Below are 22371 nucleotides of genomic sequence, written 5' to 3' on the forward strand. Positions count from 1 at the left end.
ACGTGGCACGTCGCACCTCAGCTGGGCGGACTGAGGCCCGGGTGTCAGCCTGCCTGGCTCCTGGTCCCTGCTCCCCACCACAGCCCAGGGCCCCCGAGGCAGCCCGTGGCCAGGGTAGAGTGGCCCTGCCTTCGTCCTGCAAGCCTTGTCATTGGGTTCCTGATTTTGGCACCTCTTCAAGAGACCTTCAGTTGCTCCTTTTAAAAAGATTATATATATGTGTATATATATATATATATATATATATATGTATTTGATTTTAGAGAAAGAAGAAGAGAGAGGGAGAAACATTGATTAGCTGCCTCCTGCATGCCCCCCCCCACCCCCCCGGCCAAGGATCCACCCCTCAACCCAGGCATGTGCCCTGAGCGGGCATCAAACTGGCGGCCTCTTGGTGCACAGGGTGGAGCTCAGCCAGCGAACCCCACTGGCCAGGACCCTCCTTGTCCAATCGTGTGTTTATATTTAGCGAGTCTCCCCCATTAGAGTGAAATCCCATCGTGAGAGCCAGAAGCACATCTTCCTTCACAGCTACCCTCACAGGCCAGAAGCCCGGGGACGTAACTCCTTCTGCACTGCCAGCTTATTTCAGGTGTTTGGCGAGTTCCACCCACACGTACAGTGCTCCGTGCTCAGTATCTCCAGGAAGCAAAGCAGCAAAGCTCGGCGGCAAAGCCATCGGACCAGCCACAGCCCATTCCATCGCCTTAAACTCGCAGGGCAGTGTCAGGCTCCCTGCGGCAGAGGGTGGAAGCACGCGCACACACGACAGAAACCAAGTTTACTCACGCGGTGCTCTGCTTCCAGCTTTCTCTTACAACGAAGGTGTGCTCAGCGCTGCCGCCAGGGTGTCCCTTGGATTTCACATTCATTTGCATTCTACCGCCTTAAACTAAGCAGGCGGAGCTGCCCGGACAAACAGCTTCCTGTCTGACTTCACTGATGCTAGACTTGCAGATGCGAGAAGGAGACGTCTGTAAGCGAGGGTGTCCGCCAGGAAGGCCACGCCGCCCGCGCTCTCCGCCATGCCGGCCCGGGGTTCGGGCGACCAGGCCTGCGCTGCTCTGTGCAAAGTGCATATTAGGGCTGGAGGGGCCCTGGGTGTTCAGAGTGAGTGAAGCGCAGCAGCAGCATGTCTTCCTTCCGGAGCACTGGCCTGGGGTCTGAGGAAGGCGCCACTGCAGAGCGCATCTTTCTCCCGGGCCTTCGGGCCCAGTGCTGGGCTCCGGCCCCTCCCCTGGTGGGGCTGGCAGCTCTGAGGCCGGCTCGGTACCAGGCAGGATAGATCAGCGATTTATAACCAAGTCATTGAGTAAGTGATTATCACACTGTCTTCTAAGTGAGAATAAGGTCGCTGTAATGACAAGACGGGTGGTTTTTCTTGTGGTTTGTAAGCATTTTTTAAAAGGCAGAGAAAACCACCCTGATCAATGGCACCCTCTTTGAAAGTCTTGGCGTGTGGGTTTCTGACGGACAAGGAAGTGGTCCCACTATCGTAATGCCGTGGATTCTTCCACGTGGGACTTGAGCTGAGCCCACTCTGACCTGAGGCTCGGCTCGGGGTCCAGACCCTGGGTCACGTGTCAGCGCAGGCGGGGCCGTGGGTCGCCCTGTGGTCCTGGTCTCTTGTGGCTGAGACATCCTCCGCCATGGCCGCCCCCTCCCGTCTTGTCCTCATTCCTGCTCCCCTCTGGGTTCCTCTCCCACCAGGGCCCTGGCAGCGATAGGGTCCCTCCTCTTGGTTTACCTACCCCCGCCACCGTCTGGCCTCCTGTTGGGGCTGTCCCTCCTTCTGGTCTCGCCCAGGAGGTCTGTCCTGCTTAACGTATTTTCTGAGGCTGCCGAGGCTGGCCCACTGTTCACAGGCTTGTTTGCCACCTGTGTGTCCTCTCTGAGGAAACGTCTCCGTCTCTCGTCCATTCTGGTTGGATGTTGCTGTTTACTTTTGAGAGCTCTGCTCAGGCACGCCTGCTTGTCCCTGCGGCCTGAGCTACCTTCCCTCTGTCCCGCGCCCTCTGAGAGGGGCTTTCGCGCAGAAAAGCTTTCACTTTGCTGAGGCCCGTGCACCAGCTTCTCTTTTCTGTGGGTGGCGTTTGGCGCCGAGTCCGAGAACCCTGTGGTCCCTGCTGGGCCCCGAGGTTGTCCGCTGTTTCCCCTGAAAGGTTGGCTGTCATCCGCTGAGCATAGGCCTGCGCTCCCGCTGAGCTTCTGTGTCAACGGTGAGACACGCGGAGGTTTTCACCTTCGGATACTTGATCGCTCCAGCGCCATTTGTTGAAAAGGCAGTTTTCCAACCAGTCAGTTGCTTTTGCAGCTGTGGGGTCTGTGTCCGGGGTCTGTGTCTGTCCGGGGGTCTGTGTACCTGTCGCTCCGACCGGTCACGGTGCCCGCACAGTGAGACTATGGGCATGCAATTATGAGGTCGGAGGATTCCTCCTGCTTTATTCTTTTTCCAAATTGTTTAGTTACTGTGGTTCCTCTGCTGTTCCATATACATAGGTGCCTGTATCTATAAAGAATCTTGCTGAGCCCTGGCCTGGTGGCACGTCATCCCAATGCGCCAAAGTTGCAGGTTCGATCCCCGGTCAGGGCACATATATGAATCCACCAATGAAGGTAGAAATAAGTGGAACAACAATTCAATGTTTCTGTCTCTTTCTCTCCCTTCTTCTCTCTCTAAAATCAATAAGTAAAATTAAAAACATCTTGCTGGGATTTTTATAGGGATCATGTTAAACATGTACATTAATTTGGGGAGAGCTGACATGATTATGTTGGGACTTCTGATTTATGAACATGTCCTATCATTTATTTAGATATTTGATTCCTTCATCAATATCATATAGCTTGTAGCACACAAGTCCTGCACATGTTTTGTTAGATTCACACCAAAGTATTTAGTATTTTATTTTAATTTCAGGGTCAGTATATTCATAGCTAGTACCTAGAAAAATAATTTATTAATTGTAGGAGGTTTTTTTGTAGATTCATTGAGATTTTCCATATAGAACATCATGTCATCGGGAAAATAGGTACTTTTAAAAATATATATATTTCTTTATTGATTTCAGAGAGGAAGGGAGAAGGAGAGAGAGATAGAAACATCAATGATGAGAGAGAATCATTGATCGGCTGCCTCCTGCACACCCACCACTGGGGACGGAGCCCACAACCCAGGCATGTGCCCTTGGCTGGAATCGAACCTGGGACCCATGGGTCCGCAAGCTGACGCGCTATCCACTGAGCCAAGCCGGCTAGGGCTAGGTACTTTTTTTTTGAATCCTCACCTGCGGGCATGTTTACATTGATGAGAGAGAGAGAGAGAGAGAGAGAGAGAAAGAGAGAGAGAGAGGTCAGTTGCCTCCCATATGCTCCCCAACCGAGAATGGAACCCGCAAGCTCCTGGTGGACGGAAACACTCTGACTTCTGGCCGAGGCTGAAAGTGGATGCAGCCTCATCCCTCCCTTCGAGCCTGCGTGCCTTCCAGTGCCGCGTGGGCTGCGGCTCCGCTCTGCCGCCTTCCTCGCCTGTCCTGGGGCTCCGTGGAAAGCTGGCTCCACCCGGTGCTCACGATCAGGGTGATCCCCATTTCCGAGGAAGTTTCCATCACGAGTGGGTGTGGATTTTCTCAAATACTTTTTCTGCATTGATCTGATCATGTGATATTTTTCTTCTTTAGCCTCTCAATCCCGTGGATGACACTGATTTGTTTTAGAATATGGAACCCGCCCTGCACCCCGGGAACGAATCCCCTGACGAGTGATGAGTTGGACATGTTGCTGGATTTTATGTCTGTGCTCAGGAGGGTGTTGGTCTGTAGGCTCCCTTTTCTGGTCCTGTTTTCACCTGCTTTTGGCATCAGGTTAATAATAGCGACTTAACATTAACTGGGAACTATGTTTTCTTCCATTTTCTGGAAGCGGTTGTGTACAATTCATGTTAATTCTCCCTTAAATGTTTGGTAGAATTCTGCAGTGAAATCACACGGGTCTGGAGATTTCTCTCTGGGGATTCCCCCACCCCCACCCCCCATACATGGCTTTCGCTGCATCTTTCAAATATCGCCAAGAAGCCTGAGGACGCACTGCTTCTGTAGCTGGACAGCTTAGCTCTTGTTCACGGGCCGCTGGATGGTTCCTTTCTCAGAAGCAAAGACGCCGCCCTCCCCTCCCGCTAGCCTCGTGTTTTCTGTGGGCCCCTGGAACCGAGCCGCCGAACCGAACCGACACAAGTTCAGTGGCAAGAACCAGCTCACCTTCTGGGCTTGCGATACTGAACGAGGGATGCCTGACCTCATCGGAACCCTGCGAAGTGTTTTTCACCTAAGAAACTCCTGATTTTAACAAGAGATCCATTTTTCTGAATAATGGCAGCGACAGGGAAGGGAGTGTCCCAGGCCCCATCTCTTAAGGGTGGCCGTGTGACACCTCGACCACGTCTGCACAGGCCTGCGGACCGTGCAAGCAGCAGCTCCTTTCATTCCCCGCCACACGGCAGCCCAGCCTCTGCTTTCCCTCCCCAGGGGCAGCTCTCCATCCACAGGACAGCGGTCCCTCCGCAGGGGCTCGGGGCCTCCCAGGAGCTGCGTCCCCCGGGGTGACGAGTTCTGGGGTGCGGACAGCCTGGTGGCTGCTGAGGCCTTGGCCCTCACAGCAGATGTGCAAGGAGCTTGGTTTGGGGGATGTTTTAAATATGAATTATTCCTGGACACCAGACGCCTCGAGTCAGACGGGACGGGTGCGTGGCTCGTGATTGTGGGGAGGGTCTGTTTCCCAAGCTCTGTGTTCATGTGTTTGCTTCTGGTGGGTCTGCAGGTGTGTATCCATCTCCCGCTTGATTGCTGATTTTGGTCGTTTGTGACTGGTCTCTCTTCTTCTTTGTCAGTCTTGCTAGAGATTTGTCAATGTTGCTAATCTTTTCAGAGAACTGGCTTTTTTGTTTGTTTTCACTTTCTCTGTTTGTTTCTGATTTCAATTTTATTGGCCCTGCTCTTTATTACTGCTTCCTCGGCTTGCTGTGGATTCACTTTGCTCCCTTCCGAGCCTTTTTCCGCGAGGATTGGGTGATTGATTTGAAACTTTCTCTAAGGCGAGCATTTGGCAGCAAAGCTGCACTACGCACAGTCCCACTGCTCCAGCACCTCCGACCTGTGGCCTTTCGCTGTCGCTGCGGCTAACGGGCTGTGCCCTCGGGTCCCTCTACCCCGGTTACGCAGAGTGTGCTGTTTACTTTCCAGTTGTTGGAGACGTTCTTGTAAGTATGCTCTTCGCTTCCGGTCGGCCTCCATGTGAATGGAGCGCAGTGATTTGGAACCCTTTCCTGTGCTGAGGTCTGTTTTCTGACCCAGGACACGCCCCCAGGCCCTGCCCGTGGGCCCGTGGCGGGGCATGGGCTCTGCACTTGCTGCCCAGGGTCCTGTACAGGCTGGCAGAGCTGTGGGCTGACAGCACCGTGGGCTGTTCGCTAGCTCCGCACATTCCCTCCCGGAGTTGGTTGGTAAAGTGGGCTGAAGTCCCCAGCGGTAGCTGTAGTGTGTCCATTCCCCGTCAGTCCTCTCAGCCTGTGTGCTCACACCTGCCGTGTGGTGTGCTGTGTATGCTATGGAAGTACTGACCCTCGCATCCTTACCCCTCCCTGTCCTTCGCAAGGTGGTTTGCTCTGAGGACTCGTGTATCTGCCATTACTGTAGCCAGTGCTGTTTTCTTTCAATTAATGGCATTAATTTCCTACCCTTTTACTCCCAACCTGCCTATGGTGTTATATTTGAAGTGAATTTTCTATAAACAGCATATAGTTGAGTTGGACATTAAAAAAAATAATTCTTTATTGATGAAAGTATTACATATGTTCTTTTTCGCCTCCCATGGATCTCCTCCAGCCTGCCCGCTCCTCACCTTCACCGCCCCATTGTCTGTGTCCATGGGCCATGCATATCTGCATACAATGTCCTCGGTTGATTATCTCGCACCCATCCACCCTCCCCACCTTCCCTCTGAGATTCCGCACTCTGTTCCCTGCTTCCATATCTCTGGAACCACTCCGTTCATCAGTCTATTTTGTTACTTAGATTCCACATATGAATGTGATCATGTGACACTTGTCTTTCTCTCACTGGCTTATTTCACTTAACATGATACTCTCCAGGTCCCTCCATGCTGTCTCAAAGGGTAAGAGATTCTTCTTTTTTACAGCTGCATAGTATTCCATGTGTAAATGTACCACAGCCTTTTTATCCCAACCTGTGGGCACTGGGGCTGTTTCCACATCTTAGCTATTGTAAATTGTGCTGCTATGAACATAGGGATGCATACATTCTTTCTGATTGGTATTTTGGGTTTCTTAGAATATATTGCTAGAAGTGGGATCATTGGGTAAAATAGAAGTTCCATATTTAATTTTTTCAGGAACCTCCATACTGTTTTCTATAATGGCTGCATTTCCACCAGCAGTGCACAAGGGTTCCCTTTTCTCCACATCCTCGCCAGCACTTGTCATTTGTTGATTTGTTGATAGTAGCCATTCTGACAGGTGTGAGATGGTACCTCATTGTGGTTTTGATTTGCATCTCTCTGATGATCAGAACCTTGAGCAGTTTTCATATGTCTCTTGGCCTCTGTGTGTCCTCTTTGGAGAAGAGTCTATTTATGTCCTTTCCCATTTTTTCATTGGGTTGTTTGTCTTCCTTTTGTTAAGGTGTATGAGTTCCTTATATATTCTGGAAATAACCCTTTATCAGATGTATCATTGCCAAATATGTTTTTCCATACAGTGGGCTCCCTTTTCATTTTGTTGATGGTTTCTTTTACTGTGCAGAAGCTTTTTATTTTGATGTAGTCCCATTTGATTATTTTCTCCTTAGTTTCCTTTGCCCTAGGAGATGTATCCATAAACATACTGCTATGAGAGGTGTCTGAGATTTTGCTGCCTATAGTTTTTTCTAGGATTTTTATGGTTTCATGAGTTACATTTAAGTCTTTTATCCATTTTGAGTTTATTTTTGTGTATGGTGTAAGTTGGTGGTCTAGTTTCATTTTTTTGCATGTATCTGTCCAATTTTCCCAACACCATTTATTGAAGAGACTGTCTTTACTCCATTATATGCTTTTGCCTCCTTTGTCAAATATTAATTGAGCATGATGGCTTGGGTCGATTTCTGGGTTCTCTGTTCTGCTCCATTGCTCTATATGCCTGTTCTTGTGGCAGTAACAGGCTGTTTTGATTATGGTGGCTTTGTAGTATACCTTGAGATCTGGTATTGTGATTCATCCAACTTTGTTCTTCTTTCTCAAGATTGCTGCATCTCTTCAGAGTATCTTTTGGTTCCATATAAATTTTTAGAATATTTGTTCTAGATCTGTGAAGCTTTAATAGGGACTGCATTGAATTTATAGATTGCCTTGGAGTATGGACATTTTAATGATATTGATTCTACCAATCCATGAACATGATATATTCTTCCACTTTTTTATATGTTCTTCTATCTCTTTTTCAATGTCCTGTAGTTTTCTGAGTAAGGTCTTTGGCCTCCTTGGTTAAGGTTATTCCTAAGTGTCTTAATTTTTTTGTTGCAATGGTAAATGGGATTGTTTATTTAGTTTCTCTTTCTGAGAATTCATTATTGGTGTATAAAAAAAGACATTGATTTTGGGGTGTTGATTTTGTATCCTACCACATTGCCAAATTCATTTATTAAATCTCATAGTTTTTTGGTGAAGTCTTTAGGGTTTTCTATATCATGTCATCTGTGAATAATGAGAGTTTTACTTCCTCCTTTCTAATTTGGTTGCCTTTTATTTCTTCTTCTTATCTGTTCGCTGTGGCTAGGACCTCCAGTACTCTGTTGAATAGAGTGGTGAAAGCGGACATCCTGTCTTGTTCCTGTTCTTAGGGGAAATGCTATTGGTTTGTGTCTGTAGGTTTGTCATATATGGCCTTTATCATATTGAGATATGCTCCCTCTCTTCCCACTTTGCTGAGAGTTTTTATCAATAATGGGTGTTGGATTTTGTTGAATGCTTTTTCTGCATCTATTGATACAATTGTGTGATTTTTGTCTTTCATTTTGTTTATGTGATGTGTCACGTATATTGATTGATGGATATTGTACCAGTCTTGCATCCCTGGAATAAATCCCACTTGGTCATGGTGTATGATCTTTTTAATATATTGCTGGATCCAATTTGCTAATATTTTGTTGAGGATTTTAGCATCTATGTTCATCAGGTATATTGGCCTGTAATTCTCCCTCTTGGTAGTGTCTTTATCTGGTTTTGGAGTTAGGATAATGCTGGAATCATGAAAAGAGCTTGGAAGCGTTCCTTCCTCTTGGATTTTCTGAAATAGTTTGAGGGATAGAAGTGTTAGTTCTTCTTTGAATGTTTGGTAAAACTCCGCTTGAAGCCTTCCAGACCAGGGCTTTTGTTTGCTGGAAGTTTTTTTAACTTCTATTTCATCAGTTGTTATTGGCCTAATCAGGTTTCCTGATTCCTCCTGATTCAGTTTTTAGAGGTTGTATTTTTCCAGAATTTTTCCATTTCATCCACATTGTCCAGCTTGTTGGCACATAGTTGTTCATAGTATTTTCTTACAATCCTTTGTATTTCTGTGGTGTCAGTGGTTACTTCTGTACTTTTGTTTATGATCTTATACATTTGGGTCCTCTCTCCATTTCTTCATGAGTCTGGCTAACAGTTCATAAATCTTATTTATCCCTGCAAAGAACCAACTCTTGGTTTCATTGATTTTTTGTATTTTCTTTTAGCCTCTATGTCATTTATTTCTGCTCTAATCTTTACTATTTTCTTCCATCATCTTACTCTGAGCTTTTCTTGTTATTCTCTTTTTAGTTCTTTAAGTTGTAGGGTTAAATAGTTTATTGTTGATTTTTCTTGTTTTTTGAAATAGGCCTGTAGTGCTGTGAACTTCCTTCTCAGCACTGCTTTCACTGTGTCCCATAGATTTTGGGTTGTTGTGTGTTCATTTTCATTTGTTTCCAGGAAGTTTTTTAAATTTCTTTCTTGATCTTGTTGGTAACCCATTCATTAATAACATGCTATTTGGCCTCCATGTGTTTGAATGTCTTTGAGTGTTTTTACTGTAGTTGCTTTCTAATTTCATTCCACTGTGATCTGAGAAGATACTTGACATGATTTCAATCTTCTTGAACTTGTAGAGACTTGTTTTGTATCCTAACATGTGATCTATCTTTGTGAATGACCCCTGTGCACTTGAGAAGAATGTATATTCTGAAGCTTTGCGGTGAAATGTTGTATAAATGTCTATTTAATTCATCTGATCTAGTGTGTCCTTTAGAGTCACTGTTTCCTTGTTGATTTTTTTTATCTGGAAGATCTATCCAGTGAAGTCAGTGGGGTGTTAAAGTCCCCTACTATGACTGTATTGTTGTTCCTCTCTCCCTTAAAGTTCTCCAAAATTATTTTTATAAATTAAAAATAATACTATCTTGCAAGATGGCGGCGTAGGTAAACACCGGAGACCGCTGCCGCAAACAACCATTTCAAAAATACAACTAAAAGACTGAACGGACATCACCCAGAACCACAGGAAGGCTGGCTGAAGAGAGACTCTACAACTAGAAGGAAAGAGAACAGCAAATCGAGGCTCAGAGGCGGCGCAGTGTGGAAAATACAAAGGTACCGAGGTGCGCGCGAAAGCGGGCTGGTGGCTGAGGGCGCGGTTGTCGTTTTCTGCCGGGAGTGAGTCTCAGACTCTGGGCTCCAGATCCGGGCGAGTCTCTAGGGACCCAGACTCAAACGGGAGAAGCGGGATTATCCGGCATCAGTTGGAACCTGAGGGCAGCTTTCTCTCCGAGGTTTGCAGCGGCTGCCGGGGTTCTGAGAAGCAGAGCCTCTGGGAACGGGACTGAGCGTGGCCATAACTGCTCCCTCCGCCCGACCTGTTGAGCCCGCCCCGCCCAAAGCCTGCGCACAGCCATTTGCCGATCGCCTCAGGCAAAGGCTGGATTAGCGCCTCCCCAGAAGACAGACGTTTTCCGCACAGCTGATTCCTATAGCCAGTCGGCCTGAGGGTCAAATCCCTCTAGTGTTAACTACAACAATTAAGGCTTGGCTAGAACAAGACTGCGCACAGAGACCACAAGGGGGTGCACCAAGAAAGCATAAAAGATGCGGAGACAAAAAAACATGACAGAAATGGAGGATATGGAGCTAAGAATCGCAATTTTGAGGGCTTGCCATAAATTTGTGCAGAACCTCACGAAAACTAATGAGACCCTCGATGCTACGATAAAGAAATTAGAAAGTAAGCATACACGGACTGAAATAAAGAATATTATACCCAATAGCAGACCAGAGGAGTACAATAATCAAACCAAAGATTCGACAAAAAACACCCAATTGGAAAAGCAAAATGAAAAAAGAATCCGAAAATGTGAAGATAGTGTAAGGAGCCTCTGGGACAGCTTTAAGCGGTCTAATATCAGAGTCATTGGAGTGCCAGAAGATGAGAGACAGCAAGATATTGAAAACCTATTTCAAGAAATAATGGCTGAAAACTTCCCTCACCTGGTGAAAGAAATGGACTTACAGGTCCAAGAAGCGCAGAGAACCCCAAACAAAAGGAATCCAAAGAGGACCACACCAAGACACATCATCATTAAAATGCCAAGAGCAAAAGACAAAGAGAAAATCTTAAAAGCAGCAAGAGAAAGAGGCTCAATTACCTACAAGGGAATACCCATACGACTGTCAGCTGATTTCTCAACAGAAACTTTGCAGGCCAGAAGGGAATGGCAAGAAATATTCAAAGTGCTGAATACCAAGAACCTACAACCAAGATTACTTTATCCAGCAAAGCTATCATTCAGAATTGAAGGTCAGATAAAGAGCTTCACAGATAAGGAAAAGCTAAAGGAGTTCATCACCGCCAAACCAGTATTATATGAAATGCTGAAAGGTATCCTTTAAGAAGAGGAAGAAGAAGAAAAAGGTAAAGATACAAATTATGAACAACAAACATGCATCTATCAACAAATGAATCTAAGAATCAAGTGAATAAATAACCTGATGTACAGAATGAACTGGTGATTATAATAGAATCAGGGACATAGAAAGGGAATAGACTGACTATTCTTGGGGGAAAAAGGGGTGTGGGAGATGCGGGAAGTGACTGGACAAAAATCATGCACCTATGGATGAACACAGTGGGTGGGGAGTGAGGGTGGAGGGTGGGGTGGGAGCTGGAAGGAGGGGAGTTATGGGGGGAAAAAAGAGGAACAAATGTAATAATCTGAACAATAAAGATTTAATTTAAAAAAAAAAAAAAAAAAAATAATACTATCTTGAATATATATATATATATATTTACCAGGGTTATATCCTCTTTTGGATTGATCCCTTTAGTATTTTGTAGTGACCTTTATTGTTTCTTGTGATGGCCTTCATTTTGAAGTCTATTTTGTTGGATATGAGTATTGCTATTCCTGCTTTTGTTTGTTTCCATTTGCATGGAAGAAATATTTTTCCATCCCTTCACTCTCATTCTGTGTGAGTCTTTTATTCTGAGTTTGGTCTCTTGTAGGCAGCATTTAGTTGGGTCATGTTTTTGTATCCATTCAGCTACCCTATGCCTTTTTATTGGAACATTTAATCCATTTACATTTAGGGTTATTATTGACTAGATGCCCAGTGCACAAAATTCATGCATTGGGGGGGAAGGGGGGGGGAGTCCCCTCAGCCCAGCCTGTACCTTCTCCAATCCAGGACCCCTTGGGGGATGTCCAACTGCTGGTTTAGGCCCATTCCTGGGGATCAGGCCTAAACTGGCAGTCGGACATCCCTTCCACAATCTGGGACCTCTGGCTCCTAACTGTTCAACTGCCTGCCTGCCTGGTCGCCCCTAACTGCCTCCTCCCCCACCCCCCGCCAGCTTGGTCACCCCCAACTGCCCCACCCTGGTGGCCGGGTTGCCCCCAACTGCCCCCTCCCTCTGGTCTGGTCACCCCCAACTGCCCCCCCACCCCACCAGCCTGGTTGTCCCCAACTGCCCCCCTGCTGGCCTGGTCGCCCCACGCAGCCTGCTATTCAGTCATTTAGTCGTCCCTCACTAACCCCCGTGCTGGCCTTGTCACCCCACGCAGCCTGCTGTTTGGTCGTTATTATTACTGTAACAGCGTCCCAGACAATTTGCACATTCCTCTATTATTAGTATAGATAGGTACTTATTTATTGCCATTTTAAATCTGTATGGCTAGGTTTCTCTCTCTATTTCTTCTTCACATTACAGCAGTCCCTTTAGCATTTCTTGTAATGCTGGCTTGGTGGTGATGTACTCCTTTAGCCTTTTTTTCCTTTTGTCTGGAAAAAAACTTTATTTCACCTTCTATTTTGAATGATAGCCTTGCTGGATATAGTAATATTGGTCTCAGATCCCTGCTTTCCATTACCCTGAGTACTTCATAACATTCCCTTCTGGCCTGTAGAGTATCTGATGAGAAATCAGGTGTCAGCCTTATGGGAGCTCCTTTGTATGTAACAGTTTTCTTTTCTCTTGCTGCCTTTAAGATTCTCTCTTTGTCTTTAATTTTTGACATTTTAATTATGATGTGTCTGGGCATGGGCCTGTTTGGGTTCTCAATGCCTCTTGAACTTGTGTGACTTTTTCCTCTGCCAGGTTAGGGAAGTTTTCTGCTATTATTTCTTCAAACACCTTCTCTATTCCTTTCTCCCATTCTGCCTCTTCTGGCACACCTGCTATTCTAATATTGTTATGTTTCACATCGTCCCTCAGCTCTCTTTCCCTGTCCTACTGTTTTTTAATTGTTTTTTTTCTTTTTGATTCTCTGAGTGATATTTTTCAAACCTGTCTTCTAATTCACTGATTCAATCCTCAGCTTCCACTAGTCAGCTGAGTATTCCTTCCAATGTGTTCTTTATTTGTGCTATGTAATTTATTTCTGTTTTCATAGTTACTATCTCTTTTCTCATGTTGTTGAGTATCTTTACCTCATTGTCCTAAACTCTATGTTTGATAATTTTCTTATCTCCATTTCATTTATCGCTTCTTCTGAAGAATTCTCTTGTTTTTTCATTTGGGGGTTGTTTCTTTGTCTCCTCATTTTGGCTGCCTGTTTGGGTTTATGACTAGGTGGTAGGTTGATTTGCTACATCTCTCAATCTCCAGTGCAGGACAGTGTCAAACACTATTTCTTACTAATTAGATCAGGCAATCACTCAAAGCCTCCAGAAATTGCCTCTGCCTGCAGACTGATAGGATTCTGCCTTGAATTACCCTTAGGCCATCGTCCACAAGTGTGGCGAGAGTTTTTTCCAATAGGGTGGGGCAATTGCTTCTGCCTGGAGGCTAATTGTTTTTCTCAGTCTCTTATTGGGCCTCAGAAACTCACACCATGGGGCAAGGTGTTTTCCAATAGGGTGGGTCAACTGTCTTTCCCCCAGGCAAAGCCACCTGTACAGCAAATGTCTGTGTGAGGAAGATGGCCTCCATAGTGTGAGCAAATGAATCAGCATAGAAAACCAGGGTTTCTGCTTTCTGAGCTCTAACTCTAAAGCCCCCATCCTGGTTTCTGCTCACACAGCTCCAGTCCACTCCTCCCTCCCTCTGCTGGAGCACAATGTGGGTGGCTCCACAACTAGTTTTATTCATTGGCCCTTTAAGAGGGTGTCTGAATTTCCAGCCATCTCTCCCTGGCAGATAGCAACTCTGCTGCTTTTCACAGCCAGATGTCCCTTCTCAGTTGTGGTGCTCTCTGCTGGGGTACCCTTCTCAGTTGTGGTGCTCTCTGCTGGGGGGCCCAGCTTGGGGATTAGACCCCAGAGTTCTTAGCAGCTCCCCCCTCCCCCAGTTGAGATATCTCTCCAGGACTCAGCTGCTGTCTGTGGGCGCCAGACCAGCCCTTTGGTGCCTCTGCTCCTCCTACCAGTCTCTATGCCATCTCCACTTTCTGTTCTCAGTTATCAGGGTTCTCTCCTGTGAGTCTCCCATTGGTTATTCAGGAAGTTTTTCTGTATTTTAGTTGTAATTCTAGTTTGGTCCTGGGCAGCATTCACTTACTCTACCACCATTTTTAATCTTGAGTTGAGCATTTTTAATCCACTCAGTCAATGTCTGTCTTCCTGGGTATATTTAACCCATTTACATTTAAGGTATTTTTTTTTTTAATATCTTGGGGCTTAAATTTCTTATGCTATTTTTTGTTTTGTATTTGTTCTATTCTCTTTTCCCCCCATCCCCCTGTATTTCTTTAGGTCACATAGGCATTCCATTTTGGCTTATGTATAATGTTTTTTTTTTGTTTTTTTTAAAAAATATATTTTATTGATTTTTTACAGAGAGGAAGGGAGAGAGATAGAGAGCTAGAAACATCGACGAGAGAGAAACATCGATCAGCTGCCTCCTGCACATCTCCCACTGGGGATGTGCCCGCAACCCAGGCACATGCCCTTGACCAGAATCGAACCCGGGACCCCCCAGTCCGCAGGCCGACGCTCTATCCACTGAGCCAAACCAGTCTCGGCATGTATAATGTTTATATATTTATTGATTGATTTCAGAGAAGAAAGGAAAGGGAGAGATAGAAGCATCAATGATGAGAAATAATCATTGATCAACTGCTGCCTTCACGCCCACTACTGGGGATCAAGTCCACAACCCCTGACCAGAATCAAACCCGGGACCCTTCAGCCCACAGGCTGATGCTCTATCCACTGAGCCAAACTAGCTAGGGCTGTGTATAGTATTTTTGAGTGACTCTCTTGCTAATGTTTTCAGTGCTTGGTCTAGATATTACACTATCTACACATGAGCTCACTGGGGGTTTCATTTTGCCAGTCTGAGTGGCATATGCTGGTAGTATGCATACCTCCCTCGAGGAAGCCTCCCTACTATTTGTTACAGTTGTTTTAATTATTTCCTCAGCATATTTTTGGAAGCACATCAGACGGTATTATTGCATTTGCTTCCACTGCCAAACAAAGTCTAGGAAACTCAAGGGAAACTGAACCGATTGCATTTCCTTTGTCTCCCGTGATCGCCTTTCCTTCTGGACACCCCCGGCTGCTTCTCCTCTCTCTGCTTAGACCTCTGCTCAGCGGTTCTTGCAGGGTGAGTCTGCTGGTGAAAAACAGAACTCTCATCCCCCCTCTGAGACCGTCTTGATTTGCTGTCATTCCTTAAAGACGTTTTCACCGGGTACCTGGTGGGCAGCTCTTTCCTCAGCGCGGGGAACGTGCGTGGGCTTTCCCATGGCCTCTGAGGTTCTGATGAGAAGTCCTGTGTCATTGGAACCCTTCCCCCGTAGGAAGGTGCTGTGTTTCTCTGGATGCTGTGGTAGTTTTACTTTGTGTTTAGTTTGCAGTAGGAGGGGATTTGGGTGTCTCCTTTTGGTGTGTCAGCTTCTGTAATCTTTGGGTTTATATCTCTTGCCCACATGGAAAGGGTTCACCACCCCTTTTTTGAGTGTCTTCACCCTGTGAGTGCCCCCTTCTCCTCTCCATCTGGGACTCTGGCGGCAGGAACTGGGGCCTTTGGCTGTAGCCCCACGGTTTTCCCGGGCCATGTTCTCCCTTTGTGGGAATGGGGTGGTTTCTGTGTCTTTGTCTTGCAGCTCACAGACCCACCACTCCCCGTCCCACCGCCCTCCAATCACAGGCACCCGCTCAGCTGTTCATTTTCCCGTTACAACATCTGCATTTGGTTCTTATTTCATTTCTGTTTCTTTGCTGGGCTTCCTGTTCACTAGTCTCAGGTGCGCTGGTGCCTGTGCATGGGCGGAAGGGTTTCTGTCCGCTGCTTCGCCGTCCTTGCTGGGCCCTGCTCGCATCTCCGTCATCTCAGGTGGGTGTCCACGAGGCCTTTTTCATTCCGTTTGAGATCTCTCCGATTCTCAGGAGGACTGGTTTTCGGTTGAAACCTGGGCACTTCTGTATTCCATCACGAGACCCTGGATCTCAGTGAACCTGGTTTAACTGGCCTTTCCTGGCACCGCTCTGCTGGGTCGGGTTCCCCACCTGCTGACACCCGAGAGCAGCTCTTGTCCGACCTGCTGGGCAGGGGCGCGTGGGTTTCAGCTCCCCACGTGGCCCCCAGTGACGGCAGGCAGTGCCCACCTGGCAGGGTCCCCGGAGGCGGAGGCCTCTTTGCAGCCTGTGGGGAAGGGCACCCAGAGGCCCTTGGCCGTGGTGGGCGGGTGCTGTGGTCTGCGCTTTGTGGTGTGGGCGGGAGCGGAGCTGCTTGTGTAGCATGTGCTCAGTTGCTCCTTCCTGCCCTCTGGCCGGGGGAGGGAGACGCTAGAGTTGGGCCCTGCGCCTGCTGTGTTCCTAAGGATTGGGCGCTGAGCCAGACAACCTCGCACATTTCCTTCCTGGGCCCAAGGGCCTGAGTCCTCGGGCTTCTCTCCACCCTCACAGCCTCAGCGGGAAGACTCTCCAGGGTCGTCAGTGGTACTCAGCGGGGATAGGAAAAGTGTCTTGTCCAGTTTCCTGGAAGTGGCTTCTACCCGCCCAGGGTGGCAGCTCCTCCTGTGTGCCCTGGGAGAGGGCCTGGGGACACCTAAACCCTTGGAGCGATGCGGTTCTTGTTTGTAGAGCGAGGCCCAGCTCCTGCCTGCTCCCGGAAAACTGAGATGCCTGGGCCGGGGTTCAGGCTCCCCTGTGCCCACACAGAGCCCTTTATCCATCGACAACTGCGGTTCTGGAAGGATCGAGCCCTCTTCACAGGCCCCAGAATCGACACCACTCGACTTCCGTGCTCCTTCGATAGGGAGTGTTATTGAAATTCTGTTATTTAAATTAATTGTTTCCTGGGAGGTTCCCTTTGAGTCTCGACTGTTTTCCTGTTTCCAGGTAGATGTTAGCATTCAAGCCACGGGAGCAGCGTATGTATAGCTGTGCTCACTGCTACGCGAATATCACACATGTGCTCTCCATCGAGCCTAGGCTGGGCTGGGACCAATCGCAGCCACGAACACAGGGCTTGCACCTGCGGTGGTTTTTAGCTGCTGTAGCCAATGGGACAGACTTGCAATGATTAGGATGTTAGTCCTGGATCAGGTACCGGTGGGCTGGCGGTCCCTGCGGGGCCTCTCCTCTCACTGTTACGCCCTGACGGAGCCCTCAGTGCAGGCTGCCCGCCAAGCGGCGAGGCGAGCTTCCCCGGCAGCTTCCCCTTGTCGTGCTGTCAGACTTCAGGGCTAGAATCGCGCCGCTGTTTGAATGTTGCCATTTGTACATTTTTTAAAATGTCAGAGTTGCATTTCAAACAAGTATTAAAGAGTGCCTGTGAGGGAGCTTGTGTCTCCTTAGCATGCTTTCATCCAGCCCGGAACGTGTGATCTCAGCAAGTCTGGGCCTCCTTGCATCGCACACATACACACACATACACACAAATGCACCACACATGCATGCACACACATATACACAAATGCACTACATGTGCACGCACGCACATGCATGCACACATGCACTACACATGCATGCACACACACCCCATCCACATGCGCACACACGCACACAGCATGGAGCTGTCCGGATCTGAAGGTGGCAATGCATTTTTGCACAGGGCATAAAAATATCTCTGTAATTACATGATATTTAGTGATGAGGTAATTATGGATAATTGCATGGGGTTGTTGTAAGTGCTAACATGTTACCATAAGATCTAAAATGTACAAATTGCATAATAATTATTCCGGGGGGTTATTTGGTAATTTTGGGAGTAATTATCATGCGATCTGCAGCGCGTGTAATTAATGCATAATCACATGGATTTCGCCTCCATCACCACGTCGCCCTTCTTATAAATAAGGCTTTGTCATAACATTTGAGTACAAATATAATGTAACCGGTCCACTGAGCCGCAGGGTGATTGCTTTCCCAGCAACAATGCCCCTCATTTCATCCCAAGTGCGGGCTCTAACCAGCTGGGGCTGGAGAACAAGCCGCCAGGGGTGGCGGTGAGTGGGCAACTGTGCACACGGTGAGACCTTGCCATGGCTGCACCCATCCTGTGTTGAAAGTGTTCGGGTCGCTGAAGGAGGAACACACGAGGTGAGGGATTATACATTTATCAGGTCACCTAGCTACCAGATGGGCTGAACCCCAAAATGGCGCCAGCACCCAGGGACGGGGAGTTAGAGGTTTGAAGGATTCTAGGCAGCTTTTTCTGGGCCTAGCATTCTCTGGGCAGGTCCGGACCCTGAGAAGGTCCAGAGGGGAAGGATGATGGTCTGAGCAAGTGGAATGTGGGCTCAGTGAAAGGGAATGTCGTTTTGTCCGTCCGTTGTGAAGTGCTAAAGGCCAGCTCCCAGGGGAGGGTGTGGATTCAATGATTTGATCAGACCTCACAGCAGGTTTGCCTCGCTCACAGAGGGCAGCCCTCCCTTCCCCGCAAATGCTCAGCCCGAGTTTCCTGCAGAGCATCAGTGAGGCGCAGGGTGGGGAGCCCGGCTCACCTGCTGGGGACAGGGCGCCTCATGGCACCAAACAAGGGCTTTGGCTCCACTCCCAAGTTCACATGTGGCTCTGCATCTTCCCCACAGGCTTCGCGTGGCAGGATGACTACACGCAGCACGTGCTGGCCCGGGAGCTGGCCCACGTCCCCCGAACCCACCTGCGACGTCCTGATGCTGCCCACCTGGCCAGGTGAGTCGACTTGGTTGACGTCTCTGCAACCCCACAGCCAGCACCTGTCAAGCCTATTTCTCTTTAACGTAGCACCCTCAGTCTTCCTGGTGTAGAGTTTCCTGAAAGTTTGGGTGTCTATGAGGAAGAGGGGTGCTCCCTTTCTCCACTGTATCAGCCCACGGAGGAGGGTGTGCAGGTGACCCTACTACAAGGTACCTTTTTCACCGAGGGCAAGTCCAAGGTCCCCCAGCCCAGCCCCTGGCGCCTGAGACCTTTGGAAAAGTCCCGCATCTCCAGAATGAACCTTGGTTGAGAGCAGAGAAATCAAGGGTCTCATTGTTCAGAAACAAGTAGAGTTCACCTTAGTAAAAAGAGCTGAATCACCCACAAGTCCTCCTGTTCTCCAAACACAGAGACTACACTGAGTGGATATTTAACTCCAACTCCATTTCCACCCTCTGCTCACTGCCAGGTGATTGTGGAGGTCTCCTCTCATCTGGAGTTGAGACAAGAGAGGAGCTGAGATGCAGGGTGGGAGCTGAGATGCAGGGAGGGAGCTGAGATGCAGGGCGGGAGCTGAGATGCAGGGAGGGAGCTGAGATGCAGGGAGGGAGCTGAGATGCAGGGTGGGAGCTGAGATGCAGGGTGGGAGCTGAGATGCAGGGAGGGAGCTGAGATGCAGGGTGGGAGCTGAGATGCAGGGAGGGAGCTGCGATGCAGGGCGGGAGCTGAGATGCAGGGCGGGAGCTGAGATGCAGGGCGGGAGCTGAGCCCAGGGAGGAAGCTGAGGTGCAGGGTGGGAGCTGAGATGCAGGGAGGGAGCTGAGATGCAGGGAGGGAGCTGAGATGCAGAGAGGGAGCGGAGATGCAGGGAGGGAGCTGGGATGCAGGGAGGGAGCTGAGATGCAGGGAGGGAGCTGAGATTCTGGGAGGGAGCTGAGATACAGGGAGGGAGCTGAGATGCAGGGCGGGAGCTGAGATGCAGGGAGGGAGCTGAGATGCAGGGTGGGAGCTGAGATGCAGGGAGGGAGCTGAGATGCAGGGTGGGACCTGAGATGCAGGGAGGGAGCAGAGATGCAGGGAGGGAGCTGAGCCCAGGGAGGGAGCTGAGATACAGGGAGGGAGCTGAGATTCATGGCGGGAGCTGAGATGCAGGGCGGGAGCTGAGCCCAGGCAGGGAGCTGAGATTCAGGGAGGGAGCTGAGATACAGGGAGGGAGCTGAGATGCAGGGAGGGAGCTGAGATGCAGGGCGGGAGCTGAGATGCAGGGAGGGAGCTGAGATGCAGGGTGGGAGCTGAGATGCAGGGAGGGAGCTGATATACAGGGCGGGAGCTGAGATGCAGGGAGGGAGCTGAGATGCAGGGAAGGAGCTGAGATGCAGGGAGGGAGCTGAGATGCAGGGTGGGAGCTGAGATGCAGGGAGGGAACTGAGATGCAGGGCAGGAGCTGACCCAGGGAGGGAGCTGAGATGCAGGGAGGGAGCTGAGATGCAGGGCGGGAGCTGAGATGCAGAGAGGGAGCTGGGATGCAGGGAGGGAGCTGAGATGCAGGGTGGGAGCTGAGATGCAGGGAGGGAGCTGAGATGCAGGGTGGGAGCTGAGACGCATGGAGGGAGCTGAGATGCAGGGCAGGAGCTGAGATTCAGGGAGGGAGCTGGGATGCAGAGAGGGAGCTGAGATGCAGGGTGGGAGCTGAGCCCAGGGAGGGAGCTGAGATACAGGGAGGGAGCTGAGATGCAGGGCGGGAGCTGAGCCCAGGGAAGGAGCTGAGATGCAGGGTGGGAGCTGAGATGCAGGGAGGGAGCTGAGATGCAGGGCGGGAGCTGAGATGCAGGGTGGGAGCTGAGCCCAGGGAGGGAGCTGAGATACAGGGAGGGAGCTGAGATGCAGGGCGGGAGCTGGGATGCAGGGAGGGAGCTGAAATGCAGGGCGGGAGCTGAGATGCAGGGTGGGAGCTGAGCCCAGGGAGGGAGCTGAGATGCAGGGTGGGAGCTGAGCCCAGGGAGGGAGCTGAGATGCAGGGAGGGAGCTGAGATGCAGGGTGGGAGCTGAGATGCAGGGAGGGAGCTGAGATGCAGGGCGGGAGCTGAGCCCAGGGAGGGAGCTGAGATTCAGGGAGGGAGCTGAGATGCAGGGAGGGAGCTGTTATACAGGGAGGGAGCTGAGATGCAGGGAGGGAGCTGAGATGCAGGGAGGGAGCTGAGCCCAGGCGGGAGCTGAGCCCAGGGAGGGAGCTGAGATGCAGGGTGGGAGCTGAGCCCAGGGAGGGAGCTCAGATGCAGGGAGGGAGCTGAGCCCAGGGAGGGAGCTGAGATGCAGGGAGGGAGCTGAGCCCAGGGAGGGAGCTGAGCCCAGGGAGGGAGCTGAGATGCAAGGAGGGAGCTGAGCCCAGGGAGGGAGCTGAGATGCAGGGAGGGAGCTGAGCCCAGGGAGGGAGCTGAGATGCAGGGCGGGAGCTGAGATGCAGGGAGGTAGCTGAGATGCAGGGTAAGAGCTGAGATGCAGGGAGGGAGCTGAGATGCAGGGTGGGAGCTCAGCCCAGGGAGGGAGCTGAGATGCAGGTTGGGAGCTGAGATGCAGGGAGGGAGATGAGCCCAGGGAGGGAGCTGAGATTCAGGGAGGGAGCTGAGATGCAGGGAGGGAGCTGAGCCCAGGGAGGGAGCTGAGATTCAGGGAGGGAGCTGAGATGCAGGGAGGGAGCTGTTATACAGGGAGGGAGCTGAGATGCAGGGAGGGAGCTGAGATGCAGGGAGGGAGCTGAGCCCAGGCGGGAGCTGAGCCCAGGGAGGGAGCTGAGATGCAGGGTGGGAGCTGAGCCCAGGGAGGGAGCTCAGATGCAGGGAGGGAGCTGAGCCCAGGGAGGGAGCTGAGATGCAGGGAGGGAGCTGAGCCCAGGGAGGGAGCTGAGCCCAGGGAGGGAGCTGAGATGCAAGGAGGGAGCTGAGCCCAGGGAGGGAGCTGAGATGCAGGGAGGGAGCTGAGCCCAGGGAGGGAGCTGAGATGCAGGGCGGGAGCTGAGATGCAGGGAGGTAGCTGAGATGCAGGGTAAGAGCTGAGATGCAGGGAGGGAGCTGAGATGCAGGGTGGGAGCTCAGCCCAGGGAGGGAGCTGAGATGCAGGTTGGGAGCTGAGATGCAGGGAGGGAGATGAGCCCAGGGAGGGAGCTGAGATTCAGGGAGGGAGCTGAGATGCAGGGAGGGAGCTGATATACAGGGAGGGAGCTGAGATGAAGGGAGGAAGCTGAGATACAGGGAGGGAGCTGAGATGCAGGGTGGGAGCTGTGATGTAAGGAGGGAGCTGAGATGCAGGGAGGGTGCTGAGATGTAGGGAGGGAGCTGAGATGCAGGGTGGGAGCTGAGCCCAGGGAGGGAACTGAGATGCAGGGTGGGAGCTGAGATGCAGGGAGGGAGCTGAGATGCAGGGTGGGAGCTGAGCCCAGGGCTGGAGCTGAGATGCATGGAGGGAGTTGAGATACAGGGAGGGAGCTGAGCCCAGGGCAGGAGCTGAGATACAGGGAGGGAGCTGAGATGCAGGGCGGAAGCTGAGCCCAGGGAGGGAGCTGAGATTCAGGGCGGGAGCTGAGATGCAGGGTGGGAGCTGAACCCAGGGAGGGAGCTGAGATGCAGGGTGGGAGCTGAGCCCAGGGAGAGAGCTGAGATGCAGGGAGGGAGCTGAGCCCAGGGAGGGAGCTGAGATGCAGGGAGGGAGCTGAGATGCAGGGCAGGAGCTGAGCCCAGGGAGGGAGCTGAG

General features: G+C 50.2%; 1 protein-coding gene across 2 annotated transcripts in view; it reads left to right on the top strand.

Moving 5' to 3' along the window:
* Positions 1–22371, top strand: part of PTPRN2 (protein tyrosine phosphatase receptor type N2) — a 479830-nt gene that overhangs the window by 168214 nt on the left and 289245 nt on the right. For both annotated transcript variants that reach the window (XM_070423558.1, XM_070423559.1), the window contains exon 4: positions 18537–18639. In XM_070423558.1, the coding sequence (XP_070279659.1) occupies positions 18537–18639 (103 nt within the window). The remainder of the gene's footprint in view (positions 1–18536; positions 18640–22371) is intronic.

This window comes from Myotis yumanensis, unplaced genomic scaffold (assembly GCF_028538775.1).
Source record: "Myotis yumanensis isolate MYYU_CA2020_CCGP unplaced genomic scaffold, mMyoYum1.0.hap1 SCAF_9, whole genome shotgun sequence".
In the NCBI taxonomy this organism is placed as follows: domain Eukaryota; kingdom Metazoa; phylum Chordata; class Mammalia; order Chiroptera; family Vespertilionidae; genus Myotis; species Myotis yumanensis.